At 44.6% G+C, this 22,124-nt stretch overlaps 1 protein-coding gene across 2 annotated transcripts in view; it reads right to left on the bottom strand.

Moving 5' to 3' along the window:
* Positions 1-22,124, bottom strand: part of htr2cl1 (5-hydroxytryptamine (serotonin) receptor 2C, G protein-coupled-like 1) — a 120,959-nt gene that overhangs the window by 5,085 nt on the left and 93,750 nt on the right. For both annotated transcript variants that reach the window (XM_076724927.1, XM_076724928.1), the window contains 4 exons: positions 13,158-13,358; positions 2,836-2,999; positions 2,586-2,739; positions 608-843 (listed from right to left, as the gene is read on the bottom strand). In XM_076724927.1, coding sequence (XP_076581042.1) covers positions 608-843; positions 2,586-2,739; positions 2,836-2,999; positions 13,158-13,358 — 755 coding nt within the window. The remainder of the gene's footprint in view (positions 1-607; positions 844-2,585; positions 2,740-2,835; positions 3,000-13,157; positions 13,359-22,124) is intronic.

Genomic DNA, 22,124 nt, shown 5'->3' with positions numbered 1-22,124 from the left:
AGGAGGAGAAAAGAAGCGAAGAAAATGACCCTGAGGAGACGCCAAACAAGAAAGGAAAAAACAAGAGAAGAAAAGATAACAACACAGCGGAGGAGGATCCTTTCAGTGGAAAACAGCCGATTTAAAGGTAGGAGGTTAAAATAATGAATAGAAACACGCACTTTCTTCCATTTAGTTAAATTAAAATGCCTTTTCTCAAGTGGCTAAGCTCCTTGAATGCTCTCTAATTGAAATGCATGCTTCGCCCATAGATTGATGTTTTTTAATATCCTTGTTAGTGTGCTCCTTCTACTGGGATTTTAATTTTTCATATAACTATAAGAGCGCTTTGGTCTCCGTCCAACAGGAATTCAGTGAAGCCAGTGCAGAGCGGTCCAGTGTCCCACAGTATGAAACATACCCAAATAGACTAAACTTCGTCTCTGTACGCTGCCACTCATATGAACTTATTAACTAAGACTTAGCTAACTGAGGCTCATTGCCCAGCCCGACCTCTGAGTGCACGCATCTGTTCATCGCCCAGCTGTTACCTTAAATGTGTGTGAGCCCTGAAACCAGTGCACCTTAAATCACCTGACAAGCACTCAGCCCCACTCTTCATACTCACCTTGGAGGCCCGCCTCTCGTTCTTTATGGCCTGCATCATCCCCCGTCGCCCATGGCAGCCTGACGTGTCGCTACGCGATGGCCCTGCGGCCGGCGAGCTGAGCTGAGATGCCGCCTCAGAGCTGGGAATGATGCTTATGCTGTCTGGCGTGGAGGCACTGAGCAGTATGCCGGGCTCGGCTCCTTTCAGACAGCTCAAGGTGTTTCGTCTGCTCTGAGGAGGCGGGGGCTTTAACTCTGTGGGAGGGGAACAGGAAGGATCAAGGATGCGCTATGAAAAAAGATTTTGTGCGCAAATGTGCGAGTTTGTTTTGTCTAAAGGTGCAAAACTGAAGGATGTGATTTGTCTGTTATCACTATGACTCCCCCCAACTTAGTAACCAAGAAAAGTGGTGCAGATGTCACCCAGGACAACAACCAGCGAAAGCATGTCTGTCCCTGTGTTAACAAGGCTGCTGACATTTTGTAGGGAGGAGGACATACAATAAAAAGGTTAAACATGAGGAGAATGTTTCACACTTTTCTCTGTTTGGGCTGCCAGAGGACGGATAATGGCGAAAGAGCGCCACATCATGCAATTTCCTCTCTGCCGGAGAAGCTAAGGCTCGGCTTCAGGAACCAGCCGTCAACATGTGCTGTCAGATAGCTGCTATCTGCTCAGCGCCACAACCAGTCCGCTTTTTGCTGTTTTGCCTCATGAACAACTTTTGACAACTCAATAAAGGAGACCTGCCCCTCCCCCCCCATTGATTTTGCTAGCTGAAATGACCTGCTGACAGATTTCATCAGCTGCGGCTAGCTAGTTAATGAAGCTAACGTTAGCTACTTTAGTTGCTTGACAATGTGGTCTCCAGCTGAGCTCATTTTAAAACAAGAATAATGTAATAGAGGTCTTGAATATGCACTTTATGGCTACATTCTCTGTACTAAAAGACTAAGGCTAAAGTTAAATATCCAAAAAAGTGACTAGTTCATGATCTGCTAACATTAGCCTTCACTGTGATATAGCCTGTTAGCATCCTGGCTTCCACACAGTGGAGAAATCGCTACTGCACAGTGAATGTGCTGGTAGTGATTTTAATTCATGTAACCTGTAACCCCACAGGCTAATGAAAACTAGTAATGTACACTAACAGTTGTGGTCTTTAGCTGTGGAAGAAACACTCTGTTGTAGGCTATATGCTAGTTAGCAGGACATGCTAATGGTTCTAGCTTATTTTGGAGCCGACAAAATCACTGTTTGATGCATTTCTTAGGCTTTTGTTCTTGTTTTTGGAAAGGATAATTAAAAAAAAAACACACCACCCTCAAAGTCTTTAATTGCTGAGTATCATTTCAGCTCCATGCACGCTGTTTTAATGTGTGGAGAAATGTTAAGCTTGACAGGTGTCCTGTGCCCACAGTTATGGCTGCTAAGTTACGATTAGGCTCAGGCACAGCGTGTTAGCTAAAATAGCACATTCATTATCCTGTTTGTCTTTTTACAATTACACAATTTCATGCTGTATGGTTTTTTGTATAGTCTTACACTTGGCATACAAAAACCAAATGTGAAGCCAAATTGAGGCAAATGGGAAAAAAACAACACAAAAGGACTGGTGCTGGGCTTTGGTTGAACCATTCTCATTTTTAAAATGAAAACTTTAAAAAATGGAGCAATAATCAGACCTCAAGAGTTTATTCAATACAGCAAAAGGCATCAGTCTGTTCAGTGCTTGTGCTCGCTTTAATGATTTGTAAGGCTGGTAGAGGTGTTAAAATCTCACATAAGGCACGACAGAAGGGTTATAAAAACCACCACTAATAGCTGTTTTCATCCTTCATTAACAAAAATTAAACATATGGGTATCGCTGATGGTTTATGACTTTTGATAAATACACATGTCTACTATAAATTCCTTGATTAAAAATATTTGTATTGGTGATTTATGGTGGAAAGAAATCATGTTTCAGTAGCTAAAAGCTTGGTCAGTTTCTACCTTGTGATTCTGAAGGGGAAAGTGTGTTGATCTGAGGAAGGTGGAAGGTGGTGGCCGGAGGCTGTAACGTATTTGTCATTGCTGGTGTGTGCAAAGGCTGCTGGGAGGAAGTCTTTGCCTCGTACAGGAAGACAGTGGCCTGCCTCTGGAGCACCTGGGGAGGATGAAGAAAAAGAAGGGGGTTTCACAGGAAAAGGGAAGGTAAAGTAAGGAAGTAAAGTGTGTGGAAGGCACAAAGAGAGCAGGCTACCTGTATGGTGAGGCAGTATGTCACCACCATGATGACCAGTGGGATGAAGAAGGCCACGAAGGAGCCAATCAGCATGAAGCGCTCCTCGTTAAGGACACAGCTGCCATTGACGAAGACCTTGTCCTCGTTGTGGAGGCCGATCACTGGGATAGGCATCGACACACCTACAAAGAGGAAGAGAGGTAAAAGAAATCAGTGTTTTCCAACGTGAGCCCACAGCAAACACTTTATTTACACCACGCATCAGTGATCAGAGGGTAATAACCAGGTAAGTCCTTGAAATTAAAGAGTAAAAATTAGGGGGTAATATAAAGGTGTTATGTAGAAAAAAGAGGACATTGGATTAAAATAGGGCAATATACAAATAATAATGGTGTAATATTACGGTCAAGGTTTCACAATGTTCCAGGCAAAATATAAGTAAAAAACCTTCAGTATCCTAAGAAATCATTACAAGAAAACAATGCTTAAAATCCTTCTTTCACCACTCCTAAAATCCCTTTATTTGGTGTGATTTCCTGTCTGGAAACAGATCAATTTAACCATGAACCATGAGGGTAATAACCATGAATCAGAGAGGAGAAAAACACCTGCTCCTACTTCATTTTCTGGTTAAATGACTTCAAACTAAACACAGAGGGTCATTTTAGAGTAACAGTCTCTAAATGGTGGTTGGAAAATGCTAAATAATTTCCTCATGACCAACCAAAAACACATTTGGTGGCTACACGACTTCATTATCCACCAATTTTGAAAAATTGGGCACGCTCGTGGTTCTCTAGTCCTTTTTAATATCATGAGAGTGAACAGTCCTATGCAGAATAACACACATTCGATGGGAACTGAGAGCTACACCTGTTGTGAATCAATATGCTGTTTGAGTTCTTTAACTCTATCAGTGTGTAATGGATGTTCATGATTCAGTGCAGTTACAGGACGTCCACCAACAAAAGACTGAAGTGAGAGGAGCCTTCAGAGGACGAGCTGATTCTGACCTCGGATAATAACACTGACTAATGTGCTGCTTCTGATTTCAAAGCCCTTTTATGTTGAAAGTGCTCGCTGACCTGGGAACTGTTTCAGGCTGGCAGACGCTGAGGAGAGAGGGGACTCCAGGTCCTCAAAGCTCTCAAGCTCCTGGCAAAAGGAGTGTTTCATAGACAAGTCAGGACATCTCGGTCCCCTCTGAGCGCCGTCCTGCCCGCAGTGCCGGCTGGCATAATCCATTTAAGTCATAGGTACATCATTTTCTCTTGCACAGCTGGCGACCAGGCCAACATCAAAATGCAATTTGGAGCAGTGGCAGCTCCCTGAGTGTAATCGTTGCATTCGGCTGCACACACAGAGCCCAGGAGGATGAATTTGTTTGCATTAATTGTAAACATTTTCCCTCTGTGAACGTCCAGTGATGTGAAAAGTGTTCTGACTGTCCAGCGGTCTGGGCTGACTCTCATTCTCTCATGCTGTCTCCAGCAGCATGTGGTGGACGCCTCAGAGGGCTGGTTCCTGATGTTTATGATAACTGTCTGAGATTTCTGCCTCTACAGCGGGGAGTTGAATGATGCTTAAAAAAAAACCTCAACAGCTGTATCTCCCTCCAGAATTAGTGCACCAGCACCTCTGAGAAATGAACCGACCTCATTTTTAACAGTTCTTGTTGGGATAATTTCTTCGGTAGAAATACGTTCTAATGGAAACTGTTCCCACGGACGCCTGCTGCTTTCTTTGATCTGATTGTCTGGAGCACTGGGGTCACTGTTGAAAGAGGTGTTGATGGTTTTAAATGTACATTTTACATTCATTTGTGGGGTTGTACCAGACCATTGTGGTGAAGACGGAGCTGAGCTAGACGGTAAAGCTTTGATCGACCTGACGATCTATGTTCCAACCCTCACTGATGGTCATGAGTCATGACTGGAAGAATGAGATCGCAAGCGACTGAAGCGACTTTCCTCTGGTGGCTCGGCTCACCCTTACAGATGGGGTGAGGAGTTCAGGCATCCGCAGGGAGCTAATGGTGCACTCCTTCACTTCAAAGGAGCCAGTTGAGGTGGTTCGTGCGTCTGATCAGGATGCCTCCTGGGCCGCTTCCTTTTGAGGTTTTCCAGGCACGTTCACCTGGTAGGCGACCTCGGGTAGACCCAGAACACGCTGGAGAGGTTCTATGTCTCATCTAGATTGGGAACACATCAGGAAGGACCCCCCAGGAGGAGCTGGAAATGTTGCCGGGGAGAAGGACTACCTTGCAGCCTGCTGCCTCCAAACCCTCAAAATGGACGAATGGATGATGAACACCACAAACATTCCCCTCCAGTATATCGGAATAGAGCAAATAAAGCCACAACCACCTGCATGGCTGGATGCCACTGGTGGGAAGTGATAAAATATATCTATTTGTAGTTTAGATGGGCCAACTCGTGGTGGAGCAGTGCCTCATGGGTAACTTATGGCTACTTTGTGACATAATTCACAGTGCAACTTTTGGCAGTCGCACAGCGGTTGTACTTCACGCTGTGCTGTTTAAACTCGAAATTCAGCAGCTTTCACTCCCTCGGGTGATAACAGTTATCTGCCGAAGCCAAAGCTGCTCGCCCACTCTGTAAATCCACAGAGCGCACGGCCGACACGAGCACCCTCACACACTCGCTCCGCGGCGGACCGCAGCGTGGCTCGGCTAGAGCGCTGTGCTGCTGGAGGAAGATTATTGTACCAGCAGAGGGAGATCTGGAAAATCATCACGGTACGAGCTGCCCTAAAAAAGCGTTTGCCTCGTGAGCGTCGCACGCCTCGGTGAACCCGAAGAGAAAACACCAGCAAATGCGGTGCAAGGCATCAAGTGTGTGTTTGGGGAATGTCTTTGCATGCTAATGCTTCATAGCTCATTGAAAAGCAATGCAGGGAATCTTAGAATCAGCAAATAAGAACAGAGAGAGAGAGAGAGAGAGAGAGGGGACAAAATAAAGAGTCAGAGGGATCATAATTGAAACAGAAGAAGTGCCACAGAAAAGTCTGATGCCTCCAAAATCACTTTAATGTCCATGAGTGCTTTCTCTGGATGACACAGCCAGATAATTATTAACAATAAAAACACGTTTTAGAGATGTTTGCAGAGGATTCGTGTAAGTATACGTGTGCATGAATGTGAAGGAAGCAGCCAGTGTCCTCAATCAAACTCACAAATCCATAAAATAAAAACCACGATGCAAAACAAGCTCATTTTTCTCTGCAGAAAGGTTGTGGATTTGGGAATATTGATGCTTTTAAACTGTGAGATAAGACGCCGCGCAGAGTTAAAACCAGTCAAAGTTGTTTACTTTGAGATGATTGATAAAAACTGGGATTAGTGTTTATCTCCATGAAAGATGACTGTTTGGAATAGTTCGAAGAGGCTATTTATTACAAGAATCGACGAGGAAGTCAGGGAAATAAACGCATGAATGCTCAAATATGCGATGTGTGTGTGTGTAGTTCCTGCTTTGTTGACGAGATCTGACATTTTGTTTTTCTCAGGAGGGGTCAGAAAAGCCTTCATGTGAATTGAAAAGGAAGCATGTGCAGCGGTGTTTTCTTAAAAACACGACGCATCAAGAGTCGTAGAACGGCGTTGGGCCACAACGCAACACCTGATCAGCTTCAACATGCATTTGCATTGATTGTCCTTCCAGAAGATACTCCCTCACTGGTGTTCTGATGATGGCGGTGGGGACCAGTCTAGCAAGCTGGGACAAAACCTCCCATAAGCGTCAAATTGTGTTGAGATCTGTTGAATGTAAAGGCCATAAAATATGACTCACATCATTTTCAGACTCATCAAACCATTCAGTGACCCCTCGAGCTCTGAAGTAATTACTCAGATCAACTTTGTATTGATCTGCACTGACCCTTCCCTCTGAGGGAACAAGTGGATCCAAACCACGACAGCAGCCTGACAGATCCCCTCTAGCATTCAGGTCTGTACCGTTCTCTTGGTGAACGCCACACGTGCACTCACACACGTTGAGAACACGCTGAAGGATGACTCATCCGAAAGCAACCACACCTCTGCAGACCCGTGCTGCAGATGGTTTTAGCACCACTGAACTCCCAGATGAACATTCATCTTTGTGATGAGGGTTTATGCTCTGCAGCCCGACTATAACATCCCTCTCTGTGTAATTGTTGCTCTCGCTGACAGTCCGATCACGTCCTGCACTGACATCCTCAGTCACCTGAGGAGGAGCTGCTCTTCTGTTTTTCCTTACATATCACACGAATGCACGAGCATCACGGCCGTCATGTCACCGTGTTCCTGTTGAAACAGCTGAGCAGACTGAAGCTCCTGCCATCTGAGCCCAGACACTGAGCCGTCTTTCAAAGTCACTTAGATCTTTTCCTCCAGCCATCTATGTTTAGAAAATCATAATCAACTGGGCCTGCTCTGCATTTTAATACCTGCCACAGAGCAGATTGGATGCTAATTGTTTAATCGTATCATGCAGTGCACCTGTGTGGAAGCATCTGCGTCCGTTGTGTTTCTTCACTCATTTATTCTGTTTTTTCCCTCAATTTGTCGCCTGTCTGTACATTAAAAGTCATCATTTAGTCAAAGCAGGGCTGATATTTAAAGGCTCTATATCAGGTTCATAATGTAGCACAAAAAGTCATTTGACGTCCTGTTAGTTAAGATGCAGTCGCACTGCCCCTCCAAGTCGTGATGGATGGAAACACGACAAACAGTGTGTGTTATTACACCACAGAAAATGGCTGCAAGGACCTTCTGTCAGATGTTTTGCTGCTAATCCGTCAGCATTGATCGCCGTAAGCCCTCTCAGACCTCAATCACAGCAGCATGTAGTGGTGCAAAAACCTTCAGAGGGGTCAAGGAAATGCCAAGAGGAAAACTGAGGATTTCTCCTGATTCAACAGCAGCCGGTGGTGAAGGACTGCAGAGGAAGAGAGGAGGACGTAAAGCTCTGGTATCTGGAGGCGTCAATCAACTTGATCTGTCGGTGCTGCTTGTGAGAATAATACTTTTTGGTTTTGGTTAAATCCAACGACGGTATGTGTTCACTGTGATATGTAAAAGGCGTATTCCTCACTTTCCTGCCTGCATTTTTTATTTGTCTCTGCTCTGATAACACCGAGACGAATCCCTGTTGACTTATTACACACGGCCAACACAGTAAATGTGATCCTGAGAGGAGATAGCAGGCGTAAATATTTGTTTAAAGCTGCAGGGAAATTTTAGGGACTGTATACAAATGAGTAGAGAGGAGGTCAGAAAAGGAGGAGTTTTTTATTTATTTATTTAATTTTCCTTGGAGGGTAGGCTGACTTGTTTTTTTTTTTTTTTGGAGTGCAGAGAGGGATTTATATCAGCCTTCCCCTGCATAATTATTAAATCAGATGGTTGCAAATGAGGACATAAAATTGGTCAACAATCTTGTCTCTGTTTCAGGGATTTATTTTTCCTGTCACGTTAAATGTTATTTCCCAAGTAGTTGCTTCTTTTACTTTCTTCTGCTTGATAGAAAGTAAAAAAAAAAAAAAAAAAGTAAAGTTGGCATGTATTATATTTTAAGTTCAACCTTTCTAATTAATTCATTAGGTGACTGTTGTGAGAATTATTGTTCCATAAATATTTAAGGTTTAAATTAGATTAAAACATCTTCAATTCTTTATTCGCTCTTCTTTTGGGTTGTTAATGCTGGAACCAGTGGTACCAATGGTGCTACATTAAGGAGAGTGTTGCTGTTTATTTATGAATCAAGGTTATAGTCAGAATAAAATATGAATAAGTCTGAGGAGGGTCTTGCAATTTTAAAAGCCGAAATACAAGTTTTAACCGGCTCTCCGCTCCATCCTGTTGGATGAAAAGTGCGCTGACGGGGACTGTATCCAAGGCCCAACTCGACCATGTTTGTCTCCCAGTTCGAAGTCTGTTGCACAGCAGCCACTGTGGCCACGTGTCACAACAAGGAAGCAACCATGTAAAGTTTGCTAACAGTAACAGCTAACGTGAGCTAACATAAAGCTAAAGGTCATACCAGAACAAGTACGGCCGTAGGAGAAAAACGTAGAGTGTGTTTCACTTAATTTCTTCTTTCAAAAGTTTCAAAATCTTGCTTTAAGGCCATTTTGCATTTTGCAAAGGTTTGCTGACAGATGTTCTCAAGCTAATAAAGTCGTCTGCAGGACGTGGTGGCAACGCTTCGGATTGGAGAGGGTAATCCAGAGTTTTAAAATGCAAAACACAAAGTGAATAAAAAACTGCGGCCATCTGCTGTTTTCCTGATTTAGAGCAGCCGAGTGAAGCTACAGGAAACAATGATCCACCTCGCTGAGTTCATCAAACCGTTCGGGTCAGGACGGGGAAGATGTGAATAAATGAGTGGAAAAGATTATTTCCAGCATCGACTCCGCTGAGACGTGCCTGTTGTCCACTGTGGGCCTCGCCGTCAGCTCTGGAGGGGCCCGCCAACTGTCCCTGTGGTTAATTCAGCCGCTGATAAGCTGAACTGTGCAGCCGATACTCAAAACTTCAGGGTCAGAATAGACTAACGCAAATGAAGAACTGAGACTTGACTTGAACTCGACTGACGACAAATAATTACAGTCCAAAGCTGCAAAGCAATGAGTGTGCTCTGGTAATACGTCGTCCTTGAGCTGAGAAGCGTATTTCTGCATGTACATCCCCTTTTCACCCCGACTTAATGCCTCGCTTGTACTGAAAAGAGCCACAAACAGCTCCTCTGATGAGTACAATACGTGGTAATTTGTGCACGACCACTGCTCTTCCTTTCAAATTCATCACAAAAGAGGAAACCGTTGTGTCTAGATTGGTGCTTCAGTTGAGAGCCGGTGCATCAGCTCTAAGTAGTCTGAAGAGGACAAGGGGGGGGGAAGCAACACATGAGCAGACACTGAAAAGATAAAGAGAGGCAGAACAGCTCTTCATGGTGTGTTAATACGGTACGCCTTCTGTTGGATGTTACCTTACTAATCCTGGAGCGCTGATCTCCGTAAGCCCTCTCAGACCTCAATCGTGGCTGCATGTCGTGATGCAGAAGCTCTTGAGGGGGTCAAGGGAAAGCCAAGAGGAAAACTGGGTTTTCTTATGATTCAAAAGCAGCCAGTAGTAAATAAGCACAGAGCGAGAAGGGAGAGTGAAGCAACACTGAGGCTGCTATCTTGAGGTTTCAGTCATCTCCATCTGTCAAGGCCGCTTTCAAGAACTAACCTCTCGCAGGGAAAGCAACTCTACAACAGTTGGAGAAAAAGTACTTCAGAAGGAAATATCTCAGCTTTGTAGAGGAGAAGCTTCAGTTTCCCTCCGACCTGAGTCAGTTATGACAGTTTAACATCAAATATGGCAGATTAACACACTCAAAAAGTACATGTAATTGGCAGAGAAGTCAAAATTAACTAACTAAAAGTGTGGATCGCTGTGAAACAAGACAGGTACGTTATCTACATTCACCCGTCTTATGTGAAACTGTTAACGCTGATTTAATAAGTGTTAGCCGTGTTGCTTGTAGCTGTTACTTTAAATCTATCACCACAGATTTGAAACAATAGCTAATGTTACACCATTTCCACCATTATCCGACTCGCAGAAGGTCAACAAGCCAGTTTTCCGGCGTTTTTTGGTCAATTTCTTGCAGTTTTCACCCTTACGAACAACAACTTTTGGTACTCAATAAAAGCTCCTCGTGGTTTCTTGGTTTGATTAATCCGGGTATCCGTAAACGACGCGAAACATCTGCGTTATCAGTGTGTGTTTTAGTGCTTCCTATGCCGAAAATCCTATGCAGTTTGCGCAACCACAAAAGAGGTGACGTGACGCAAACAACCTATTTTATTCTGTGTTTTTAAATGACATCCTATCAGCAGCGATCCAAATCTCTTCCAAATGAAGGTCGGAGAGTTCACTTGCATTAAATCCCACATGAGGATTAAGATTGTGGCGATAACCTAAATATAAGATGTGCATTTCTCCTGGAAGGACATTTGTTTTGCATTCATTACACGCAGGAACAATCTACTGTATCCCAAGGGGGTTTATGTGCTAATGTAATGAGTATAGAGCTGCATATGTTAGGACGTTAGGCTAACGATACGTATGCTCAGAGAGTCTGTGTGTGTGTGTGTGTGTGTGTGTGTGTGTGTGTGTGTGTGTTTTAAGACATAGGAGTCCTCCTGGGTCTTAAAGGGCACGAAACAACATCAGCAGAAGCCGGAGGTCAGACAGACAGAGGGAGGGCTGAAGAGAGAAGTTCTAAAAGTCATCTGATCCCTCAACACTTTGCTCAGGGGGGGGTGTGACCCACCCCCCCAGAACACACACACACACACACACACACACACACACACACACACACACACACACACACACAACAAACCGATTACCCCAGGCTATTTATTATACAGCTGAAAAGATCGCTCTAACAAGGGAAGGGAGAGCTAGTGATCAGGGAGTTTGGAAACAGAGCAAAAAGGGAAATTAAAGTGAGGGAACTTTTCCTCTCAGCTCGCTTTATGTCCACTGCTGCCTCCAAGGGCAGGAATCAACTTTGGAGAAAACGTAAGTTTAAGAGAAAACATGGACGAGACGTCCTTAAATGCTCAAAATTTGAACAGCCACAACTCAGCCAAACCGGTCTGCTGACGAAGATCATGTGACGTGACTAAAAGCTCCTGAATGGACGTCGTTTCCAGCTTCAAACCAATCACCTGATGAGTTATTGCTTCTTAAAACCAGTTTGTCGTCTTTACAGTGTGGACGCCTTGAGAAGAAACGAGAGAACCAAATCAAACTTAAAATATCAACAGGAGGCTGTGAAATGATTCATAAGACCTGCAGAGCTGCAGGGCATTCGGGCTGTTTTTACAGCTTTTCCTACAAGATTCAACTAAAATGTGGAGCCAGACAGCTTCTTATTCTGCTTCATTAATCTGGGGTTCCTGTCCGATTCACAGCATTAGTTATTGAATCAAAATAAATTCATATTGCAGCTACAGTGTGTGTGTTTTTACGCACACTGGCTGGAGGTGTGCAGTGTTTTCCATAGATGATATCTCCCGGCTACTGCTACTAATAGTTTCCATAAATTTACAGATGACATAGCCCATTCATTTGCATATCTTTGCTTCTGATGTAGATGAATATGAGAAGTGCTGCGACCACCTCTGGAGATTAGAGGAGTGTGTGATGTAAATCAGATCCAAGCGTAACAATGAGCTGCCAGACGCTCTGAGCGTCAACAAACCGACGACGTTCCCGGCGTCTCTCTCAGGAAGTCAGTAGGTGTTCTGAAGGGACCTTTGGAGAAACTGCCGGAGGATCCCGAAAAGAGTTATTAAACCTAATCACAGTCATCAATCTGGAAAGCCTCTGTGTGCCTTTAGGGATGGACAAATTAACAGAAACACAAACACAAACCCGGCCTCAGAGATGACCGTGAAGCTGAATCAGTGCCGCTCTGCTGTGAACGGATCTCAGCGCTTCCAAAAAATATCAGCCAAACTACAAATGAAAGTCTACACCACATATGCCAAACCTATTCCACAAAGGGCCGAGTGACTGAAGGTTTTCTTGCCAACCAAGCAGCAGCACACCAGTCTTGAATCATTTCATTAGCTGATCTCAGTCTTCAGACAGCTGATTGGTCAGACTGCGTGCTCTTGACTGGTTGGAGGAAAAACCTGCAGCCACACGGCCCTTTGTGGAATAGGTTTGACATGCCTGGTCTACACCAACCAAACTTAAGTATACTGAAGTAGTCCCAAGTACCACTTGAACAGTACTTGAGTATACTTAAAGTGTAAATATTTCTAAAATATACCACTACTAGAGCGACTTGAGTGATCACAAACAGACATATCTGAAGAATTAGATTAGAAAAACATCATAATTTAACTAACAGAAAACAGTTATTTTATATATTAGAAAAGCAACATGAGCTGCATGGCTATGTACCAGGAGATTTGGGCGAGCTGGCCCTTTAAATCTCTCTCATGTCTCACAGACACTATAAATCTGATGTTTGTCTCCTTTAATCAGCTGAGCCCTGCTGTCTTTATGGATTGCTATGAATTTGAAGCTGCGCTATAGAGGAAAAGGTCGTGAATATCTCCAAAATCAATAGTCCTCTTCCTCCTGACAGCGTGAATGCGGAAGGCAAATTCATGCAAATCCAGCTGTTATTGATCTGGTGTAATCCTGCTGGTTGTGCTTGTAGCAGGAGTCTGCAAACTTACTCCATAAAAGTTAAATCTCTTAGATCTTTCATGCAGCGAGTCACACGGCTCACACGTTAAACATGCGCGTCATGCATTCTGACCTATAGATATGGTCCAGACGGCGGCGATCTTCATCATGGCTTTGGTTCTGGAGTTGAAGCGGCTGTGCTCGATGGGGTTGCGGATGGCGACGTATCGGTCCAGAGAGATGGCGCACAGGTGCATGATGGAGGCGGTGGAGAACAGCACGTCCAGGTAGATCCAGATCGGACACAGAGCGCTGGGGAGAGGCCAGGCGTAGTCTGGAGTGAGGAGAGGAGAGAAGGGTGCATTCAAACTATGACTATTATCAGCAAAACATACTTCAAGTATGAAAGTAAAAGTACTCGTATTGCAGTAAAATGTTCCCTGTCAGTGTTTTTCTGCTGTATTCATGTGTTTGCTGTAGGTGTTTCAGGTTGAGCTCATTTGAACTACTTTATATCCTGTTGGCTGCTTTAATCCACAGCAATGCATCATAATCTATAATATCATCATATGTTTGCAGCGTGGCCGTCCTGTGAGAACCACGTATCTCCAAAAAGTGTGACAAGCTCAGGAAATCAGCCTGTTTTCAGCTTTGTGACGGTGCATTTTCAGCTGATCCGAGAGGCTTTTTAAAGAGTTTATTTAGCTGAAGACGGAGCAGAAGAACACTTCATCCTCCAGTTTGTCAGGAAAAAATCTAAATCACCAAATTTGGAGATACGTGGTTTTCATCGGACGGGGAGGAGAAATTGTAATCTGAAGAAGGCAGAAATATAATAGCGTAAACTGGAAATACTCAAGGACAAGTGCATCAAATTTGTACTTCACTACAATACTTGTAACTGTCCTTAGTTACATTCCGCCACTGTTGACGTCTTATTGTCCTTTATTTGTCTAAAAAGTGTCAAATGTACAGTTTTATTCCCTTCGAGGATTACTACGCAGTCCACAGAAAACACCCGACCGGCCTTCGTTTCTCTCCCCTACAGCTGCTGCTGCTGAAGCACATCTCTGTTTGAAAGCGGCGATGTAAACACGCCCGGTCCGCTCAGGGCCCGGCTGAGTGAGCGTCACCGGGGTCAGCGGAGTACGACGGCTTCAGAGGCGGCGTGCAGAGGCTGGCTGAACTCTAATCAATTAGAGCACATCAAAGCACGAGGCGCAGCACACTTCACATGCGCTAAATTACCCAGCTCCCATGTGGAATCAGGTTAAGGCAACAGTTTGATCAGAGCGTTGACACAGTTTACAAGCATTATTCCCTGATTATTATGATTAAGATTAGATGTGTGGGCCAGTTCTATAGTCGGAGGGCAGAGATTAAGATTAGATTTGCGTGCCGCCTGCAGGGAGGTGACGATCAGGCTTCGTTACTGTTTCAGAAAGACTCTGCTGTTTGTGTGTTTCTGCGCAGGGCCGTTCAGCTAATTAACACACGGCATGTGGATGGATGAAAAGAGAATGAAGCTCTGCCGCGCCTGAGGGTAACTCTGCAGACTCGAGCCTTGATGCATCCTGTTGGTTCTTCGAAAAGATGGAAAGATAACGAAAAGGATTTGACAAAAGTGAATTAATGAATAACGATGATTATTTTCCATAACACACGGGGAACAAACTGGGAATTATCGTATGCTTTAACACTTCAACCTGAGCTTGTTAGCCTGCTGACATTAGCATTTAGCTCACACAGCTGCTAGCACTGCTGTAGACTGTTTATTCCGCCTCATAGTAAGCGAGTCCTTCGCCAGCTCTCCTGTCCTGGCATCATGTCTCCTCTTGGTAGATAAAACGTGATAAAGTGCCCTCTAAGGCAGGGCTGAGGCACCGTTTTCATCTCAAAGGCCAATTTAAATTTTTACAACATCCTTCGAGGGCCACACTAAATTACTGAACACACACATCACAGGAAAGTCTGCAATAACTGGAACTGCCTCTCCTTGACCGCCTCCGAGATGGTAGTGACGATTATGATGATGATGACGATGATCCAGGTTTGGGTCAGTCTTGACTGGTAACGAGTCCTCGCAAGAGTCAGTTCTGAACACAGCTGCTGTCAGTCGTATGTTGTCGCAAACAGAGACGTAAACTTTGATGAATGTCTGCTCTGAACGGGACAATCCTCAGGACGTACGTATGGTTTCTAGAACTGGAGCAAAGGCAGCAGTTTCAGGTCTTGAGGTTCAGGTCTGAGAGGTTCTTGGAAAGTCTGCCACGAAGGCCAAATCACACTTGCTATCAGTGAGCATCCAGGTCAGGTTTTCAGTTCATCTCCGTGAATTATTCCAGTTTTACTTTGTCTGGTCCTAGCAGCTCTGGAGCAGCATCAAGGCAGTCCTGAACGAGCTTTTAGCTTCTTAGCTATTACCTCGCTCACCACAAGCCACTTCACAAAAAGACCACGTGGTTTTTATGTGAAGGGGCTTGTTGGGTAACCAAACACCACCAAAGAGCGTTAACTGTGTCCTTAAAGTGCCTCTAAGGTGCTCTTCTAGTGGAGAAAACCTTCTGCAGTGTCATACAGCAGTGTCTCCACCACATGCAGCTGGTGCCTTTCTCCTTTTTGAAGCCCTCCCCTCAGACAGCCTGAGTCCACCAATGATGTAACAGCTAATCAACTGTAAGTAAAATGGTGATTTAACTCGCAGCAGGGAACAGAGCCCAACATCAGATACGCTAACGATGACCAGCCGTTTTTTCACTGATGCTCTGTTGATCCCAGAGGCTGAAATCCTTCTTTTTTTGTCCCCCTCCACAGGGAGGTCAAAGGTCACAGGCAGTGACAGCGAGAGGCCCTGCAGCGCGGGTCCTCGCTGCTCTGCAGGGTGAACAGTTTGGGTCACGGGGAACAGAAATTAGTCTCTATTATCTCAGCAGTGGGCCACCCGGGACGCCAGCACAGCAGCTGGAGCAACTAACAGAAATACAGCAGGGAGCAATTTGGCAGAGGGAGAATTAAATCAATGGGTTAAGTTTCGCTTTGACTGGGTTAAATGAATCAGATTGATCAGCGAGCCGACTGCTTAGCAGGCCAAAAAGGATGTCGTGGCACCGTGTGCCCACCGGCAGGGAAGGCACGCATCTGTGAAAGGACGGGGACAGATCTCTTCTTCATGTGCGTCCATGAAGGTTGTCCTGTAACTGAGGAGCATCAGAGGAAACTGATGGTGCTCCTGTTCACCTCTGCTCGCCTTCATTTCCAGCTGTCAGCCTCCTAAATACTGCACAGTGTCTCCCCATGTCCTTCTACGCCTGCAGCTGTTTATATGAACAGTCCCTTCAAGACCTGCAGCTGAACACACGCACACACACCATAATTTCATCTGATTCGCAGGACAGGCAGCACGTATGTGATGCATGCGGAGTGAATCACACGCTTGTTTGTGTGTGTGTGTGTGTGTGTGTGAGAGAGAGAGTGGGAGGCAGCTTGCATAACTTTTCAGAGGTCAAACACTTATTGGGGGCACTGCATGACACACACTCACACGCAAGGTGTTACTCAGCCGGCTCGCGGGCGCGCTGGATTTTCTGGTGAAACACACCGAGACTCAAGTCTGCTCCAGCTGCTAAACTCTGTTTATAACGTGTTTAAACTCTCAATTACAAAAGCAGCCTCTCTGTTTCTTTAACAGGAGGCTGAACGAGTGTGTCGGCGGAGGGAGATTACCAGTCAAACGCAGATCAGACGTTGGTCAAGGGGGGATTTGAGGCGCGGATTTATCACAGCGGCACTAGTTTAGCCGGAGGTCGAGCTGACTTCCATCGCTGAGAGGCTTTTCTCAGGTCGAGGTGTGAGAGCGCCTCGTGAGCACCAGCTGATTGCTCAGCTGCAGGCAGATGATCTCGCGGGCCGTTAGATGGAACAGCAACACATATCGACACCCAGAGCTCCTGATGTCACGTAAAAGCTTTTAAGCGGCTGTTCGAGCCACGTTAGCTGGGCATGTGCTAATGGAAAACGCGGCTTTAAGGAGTCTGATGCGTCAGTATTTCTTTTATTTATTTATTTATTTCCGTGTTTTACTGCCCTGCAGACGCAGAGTGCAGTCGCCCCAGAAGCAGTGACGCTGAGGGAAAAGGGTTTGAAGTTTTCAGGCTGGATGACAAACAGATCGAAGGACTGCAGCGCTTTTAGGCTGATTATTGATTATGATTAATATGCAGATGCTGCATTCTGCCGGAGGATAATCACTGAGTAACTGCAGTGTCTACAAGCAAAATGTGTTCTTTGAGCTCGCTAATCCATTTTATTGCATTTATTATGCATTGTAAAAGTGCAGTACCTGAGTAAAAGTATATATATACAGTATGTAAATTCATTTTTAACAGACAGGCTACACACCCAACCATCACCACAACACTCTTCATTTCCACCAGTGGTCAAATGTAGGTAAGTACATTAACTCAAGCACTGTACTTAAGTACAAATTTGAAGTACTTTTCAGTCCTCTCATGCACCTGTCTACTTCTACTCCATCACTGCATTTATCTGACGGCTGTAGTTACTTTAAAATCAAAATGTTTGAGCACAAAGAGCTTCTACAATCTGTTAAGTTTCACACGTGTGAGGACTGCTGCTCTCTTTGTAATTGGTTGTTTTAATGTGCTGGTGATGATTTTGAGGTTTGGTTGGATGCAATAAGCACTGTGAAGGTGTCACTTTGGGCTCTGGGTAATTGTGCTTTTCACAAACCAAGCAATCAGTTGATTAATGGAGCAAATAATCAGCAGATGAATCCATAATGGAAATAATCACAAGCTCATGAGCTCCGCCTCAACCAGCTTTTACATCAATGTGTAATTAATAATAATCTAATATATAAACACTTAACAGTCACAGGAGACATGTTTATGCTTTGAGTACTTTTAATACTGTAAGTACATCTAAGGGCTCATTACTTCCTGCTTTGGCACTGAACGGTGGTGCACGATGTTTATTATCTGTTGCACATTTGCGAAAGACATAAAAGTGGTGCATAAAGCAACGAGCCAGAGCGCAGTGAGGAAACCTTCGCAGGATTGTTCTTCAGGTCTTTGAATTTAATGAAAATCACAGAAGCAAGTATCGTTTTCCATTAAAGACGTCCACTTTGAAACGTGTCCTCTGTGCAGTTCAATGTCCGGCTCCATTCCGGCTCTCACTGTATTTCACATTACAGACCCTCAGCTGGTGACAAGCTTCTGTTTCTCATTAAAGCAGAGGTGACACATTTCATATTAATCCACTGTCAGGAGTGCAGCGTCAACGAGTGTGTATGTTTTTGTACATGTGTGTTTTTTAATCAGCCAGTGTGTGTGTGTGTGTGTATGTGTGTGTGTGTGTGTGTGTGTGTGTATGTGTGTGTGTGTTTCCAGGCCGGGCTCCATGCAGAGAAACAGCCTTGAGCGCTCTGCTTTGATTGAGTTGGCCTTGAAGGTCATATACTTTTAGGCTGTGTGTTCCTGTGTGTTCCTGTGTGTGTGTGTGTGTCCTAATTGAGTCCATGAGATCTCATCTCCCTCTCTGCGGCTCCTCATCCGTCTCATTTTCTTCATCACTCCTCCATCCTGCCCTCTGTGTTCAGATCTGATCTTATTTTACAACACCTCCTTCCTCTGTTCTCGAAAATCGAAGATATTTGTGTTTTTGCTTTACGTTTGGAGATTTTGAGGTGAGATACATTCTGCTCTGCCTTCTTTGAGTTTATGTCAATTTCCTCACTTCATATATTATCAGTGTTTTTTATCACGTCTATGTTTTATCACCGATAGAGGAGCCAGGTAAGGAAACGAGCCAAAGAAATCTGAACTGGTTCGTGTTGAGCAGTTATGTGACGAGTGAGTTCATTTGGAGTCAGAATGTCTTTTATTCTCAGTCTTAGATCTAGAGTTGATGCTAACCTGCAAACACACACATACATATTTTCACCATAGTTCATGCTAATTTTTTTCTTACTTGTTTCCCTTCATGGCTGCATGTTCCAGTATTCCCAGTCTGACTCTGCGAACCATCTGAAGTGCCCAAACCCGTCGTACACGTGCAGCTTGCTGTATGTCCACGTTTGCGTTTGTCTTGCAGGACTTTCAGCCATTCTTACGTAATCTGCTCCTGCCATACACGCTGCGTGCGGACATTTCCACCCATTTACATCCTTCACAACACACAGTGAGGTCATGTGTGTGTCTGACGGTGGACAACGCGGCGACGGCGTGTGAACCCGGCGGAGGTCGAATGGAGTTACGACATTTGCGGAGATTTATTGCACAAACATGACTTCATCAGCATGTTTAGATCATTTTTCTGTCTGAGGATCCTTTAACTCATATTTTAGGTTGTTAATAGCCGGCCTGTGTGTGCACGCGTACGTCTATCTTTGTGAGAGTATATTCGAGGTTCAGGGTATTTTTGGAAAGTGAGGACGTTTTCACCGGTTTTCAGACGGTTTTCAAAAAGCTGTTTTCAGGTTTCAGACTTGGTTTTAAGGGTAAGGTTAGAATTAGGTTTAGGCTGGGTTAAGGTTAGACATTTAGTTGTGGTGGTTAGGGTGAGGGGTTGGGGAATATATAATGTGTAACACATGTGGGGGACTTGCCTTCCTTATGGGGACAAATGCGCGTGTGTGTGCTGATTATATTTGCGAGCTGAGCCTCCATCAATTCTTCCAATTCAAGAAATTCAAATGCACTTGGCAAAAGCTGAGTGTGACAGCAGACAGAAGACTGTGTGCGTGTGTGTGTGTGCGTGTGTGTGTGTGTGTGCGTGGACAAGAAGTTGCCAAATCACCATCCACATCATCTTTTCTCATGCTTGTCATCATCACAATCGTTGTCATCGTCGTTATTGCTGGATCGCGAATGATTCATTGACGATTTGAATCCTGTAAGAACATTCTGTGACGTGCCTGCGTGTGTGTGTGCGTGTGTGTGTGCGTGTATGTCTATCACTCAGCCAGCCGTGGGGATCAATGCAGTCAAGTACCAGTGTGATGGGTAACAGTGCAAACAGATCCGGGCTCTGTGCGTATGTGCTTGCAGTGTATATAAATGACAGACAGAGACAGAAAAAGACTCATCACTGTTTCATTTTTCGCCGTGCTGTCGCTTGTTTGTGCGAAACATTGATTAACGTCGGAGCAATCAGCGGCGGCAGCTCGGACTAACAGAGCGAGCGAGCGTCCGTTGACCATACGTGGCCCATTAAGCAGCAATCAGCCTCCCGCCCTGCTTAGTATTCCTGAAGGATGCAGCGACGGAGCAGACATGGATCGTTTGGATGGAAACGAGCTGCAGGGCGAAACGAGACGAGACTTAAAATGTTTACATAGATCCACAACTGCATCTCTTCAGCTCTTAACGATCCATTTCTGCATAAACGTATCTGCTGATTATCGTTTTTTTTTGTTTTGAGTAGCTGCTTTAAAGTGGTAATCCAGTGATTCAGCGCCGCTTTTTCATAAATCTGGGGGATTTGCAAGAGACAGAAGTCAGAGGCCGAGACTTCCTGACTTTTAATCCCTTGTATGAGTCAAGCGACAAAAGATCTTCCATAATGCAGCTGAGTCCGGCCTTTCTTTAGACCCTCTCTGCTTCCTAAACACCAGCTTTCAAACCTTCGGCGGTCTTCATGTTGAAGTATCCTTTGGCAACATATTGAACCCCAAATTGCCGCTGATGCTGTGCCGTCGTTGTGTGAGTGTGTGTGAATGGTTAAAAGCTGCCGCATGTCATATACAGGAACAAGTTGTGCTCAGGGCTGTGTTTAGATTTTAGTCATGTCTGCTAGCAGAAATGGAAAAAAATAAGAAAGCCTGAAATCATTGTAATGTGCACAAAAATCCCCCAAACTCCATCTGACGACATTTTTAACCTGTCGAGATACCGTCTCTGTTGACTTTTCCATGTCTGTCTTCCTCAGCTGTCTCGCTGCTAAACTCACTCACATTTTCCTCCCAGGCAACACCGTTTGGCTCATACGCCGTCGCTGTTTGCGCCCAGTTAATCAAAATGTTTTCTCCGAGAGACACAAAATGACCACGCGTGACGCCGGCTGATAAACGAGGACACTTCTCACCTCAACGTCACTGTCAGTCGCGCGACAGTCCGAATTACACCGCGAATCATTCATCCCCAGCCGAGAATAAACATCTATTTTCCACATTTCTCGGCCTGGTCGAGTCAACATATTCATATGTGGCCGTCAAGGCTGTCACATCTCATTTGACCTTGTTTTCGATTGACCTTCCCTTGTTGCTCTTTTCTGACCCGCGCTCTCCCTGACCAATTGCAATGGTGAAACTACCTCTTTTCTATCAACACATGCAATAAATGAATAAGAAAGCTTTGCTCTGAGTTCCTAGAAGTAAAAAAAAAAAAAGTGGGCATCGACGAGGATTACTGTCGCCGAAAGCTGCAAAGGCCAGCTCTCACATTTTCAGGTGCACAGTAAGAAATTAACCTCTCCTTTGTGGTGATGTAGAGACATGCCTGAAATGTTAAAGGACGGCAGCCTCTCTTTAATTTATGTCTGAAATGTAATTTACAGCCTACCATATAACAATCAGACATTTTATTAATCTAATGCAGGCTTTCATGCAGAGTGCCGCAGGGGTATTGTAAGCAGGATTGCCGGTATGATATTGCAATTATGAAGTTGGCATCCTCCTGCTCTTGAATCACTTGTAGCATTACAGTGTGCAGCGTCTCAGAGAAGCAATACTCATTTCAATAATTGCACTGAGAAATGTTTTGAAATAATGACAGGGTGCATGTCACAGTGTGCTGGCAATAACTGGCGAGTGGGTGGGTCGCTGCCTGAGATTGATTAAGAATTGGGTGAGCTTTATCCGCATGATTCTGTCTTTTTATGATTAATGGAAGAAGTTGTAAAGAACTAAATCAATGCAAGCACTTATAGCACATTGGAGCAACTGACCCGCCTGGTTCAGACGCACTGATGGATGTCAAGTGGACAGATCCTATTAATTTCTGTGGAGAGCAGGAGATCAGGTGCATGATGGATACGACGAGGCGAGCTGACGGATCCATCGCTGTATCTGAATTTGCAT

The sequence above is a fragment of the Chaetodon auriga genome, chromosome 24 (genome assembly GCF_051107435.1).
Source record: "Chaetodon auriga isolate fChaAug3 chromosome 24, fChaAug3.hap1, whole genome shotgun sequence".
In the NCBI taxonomy this organism is placed as follows: domain Eukaryota; kingdom Metazoa; phylum Chordata; class Actinopteri; order Chaetodontiformes; family Chaetodontidae; genus Chaetodon; species Chaetodon auriga.
This window is presented reverse-complemented; position numbering and strand designations above follow the sequence as displayed.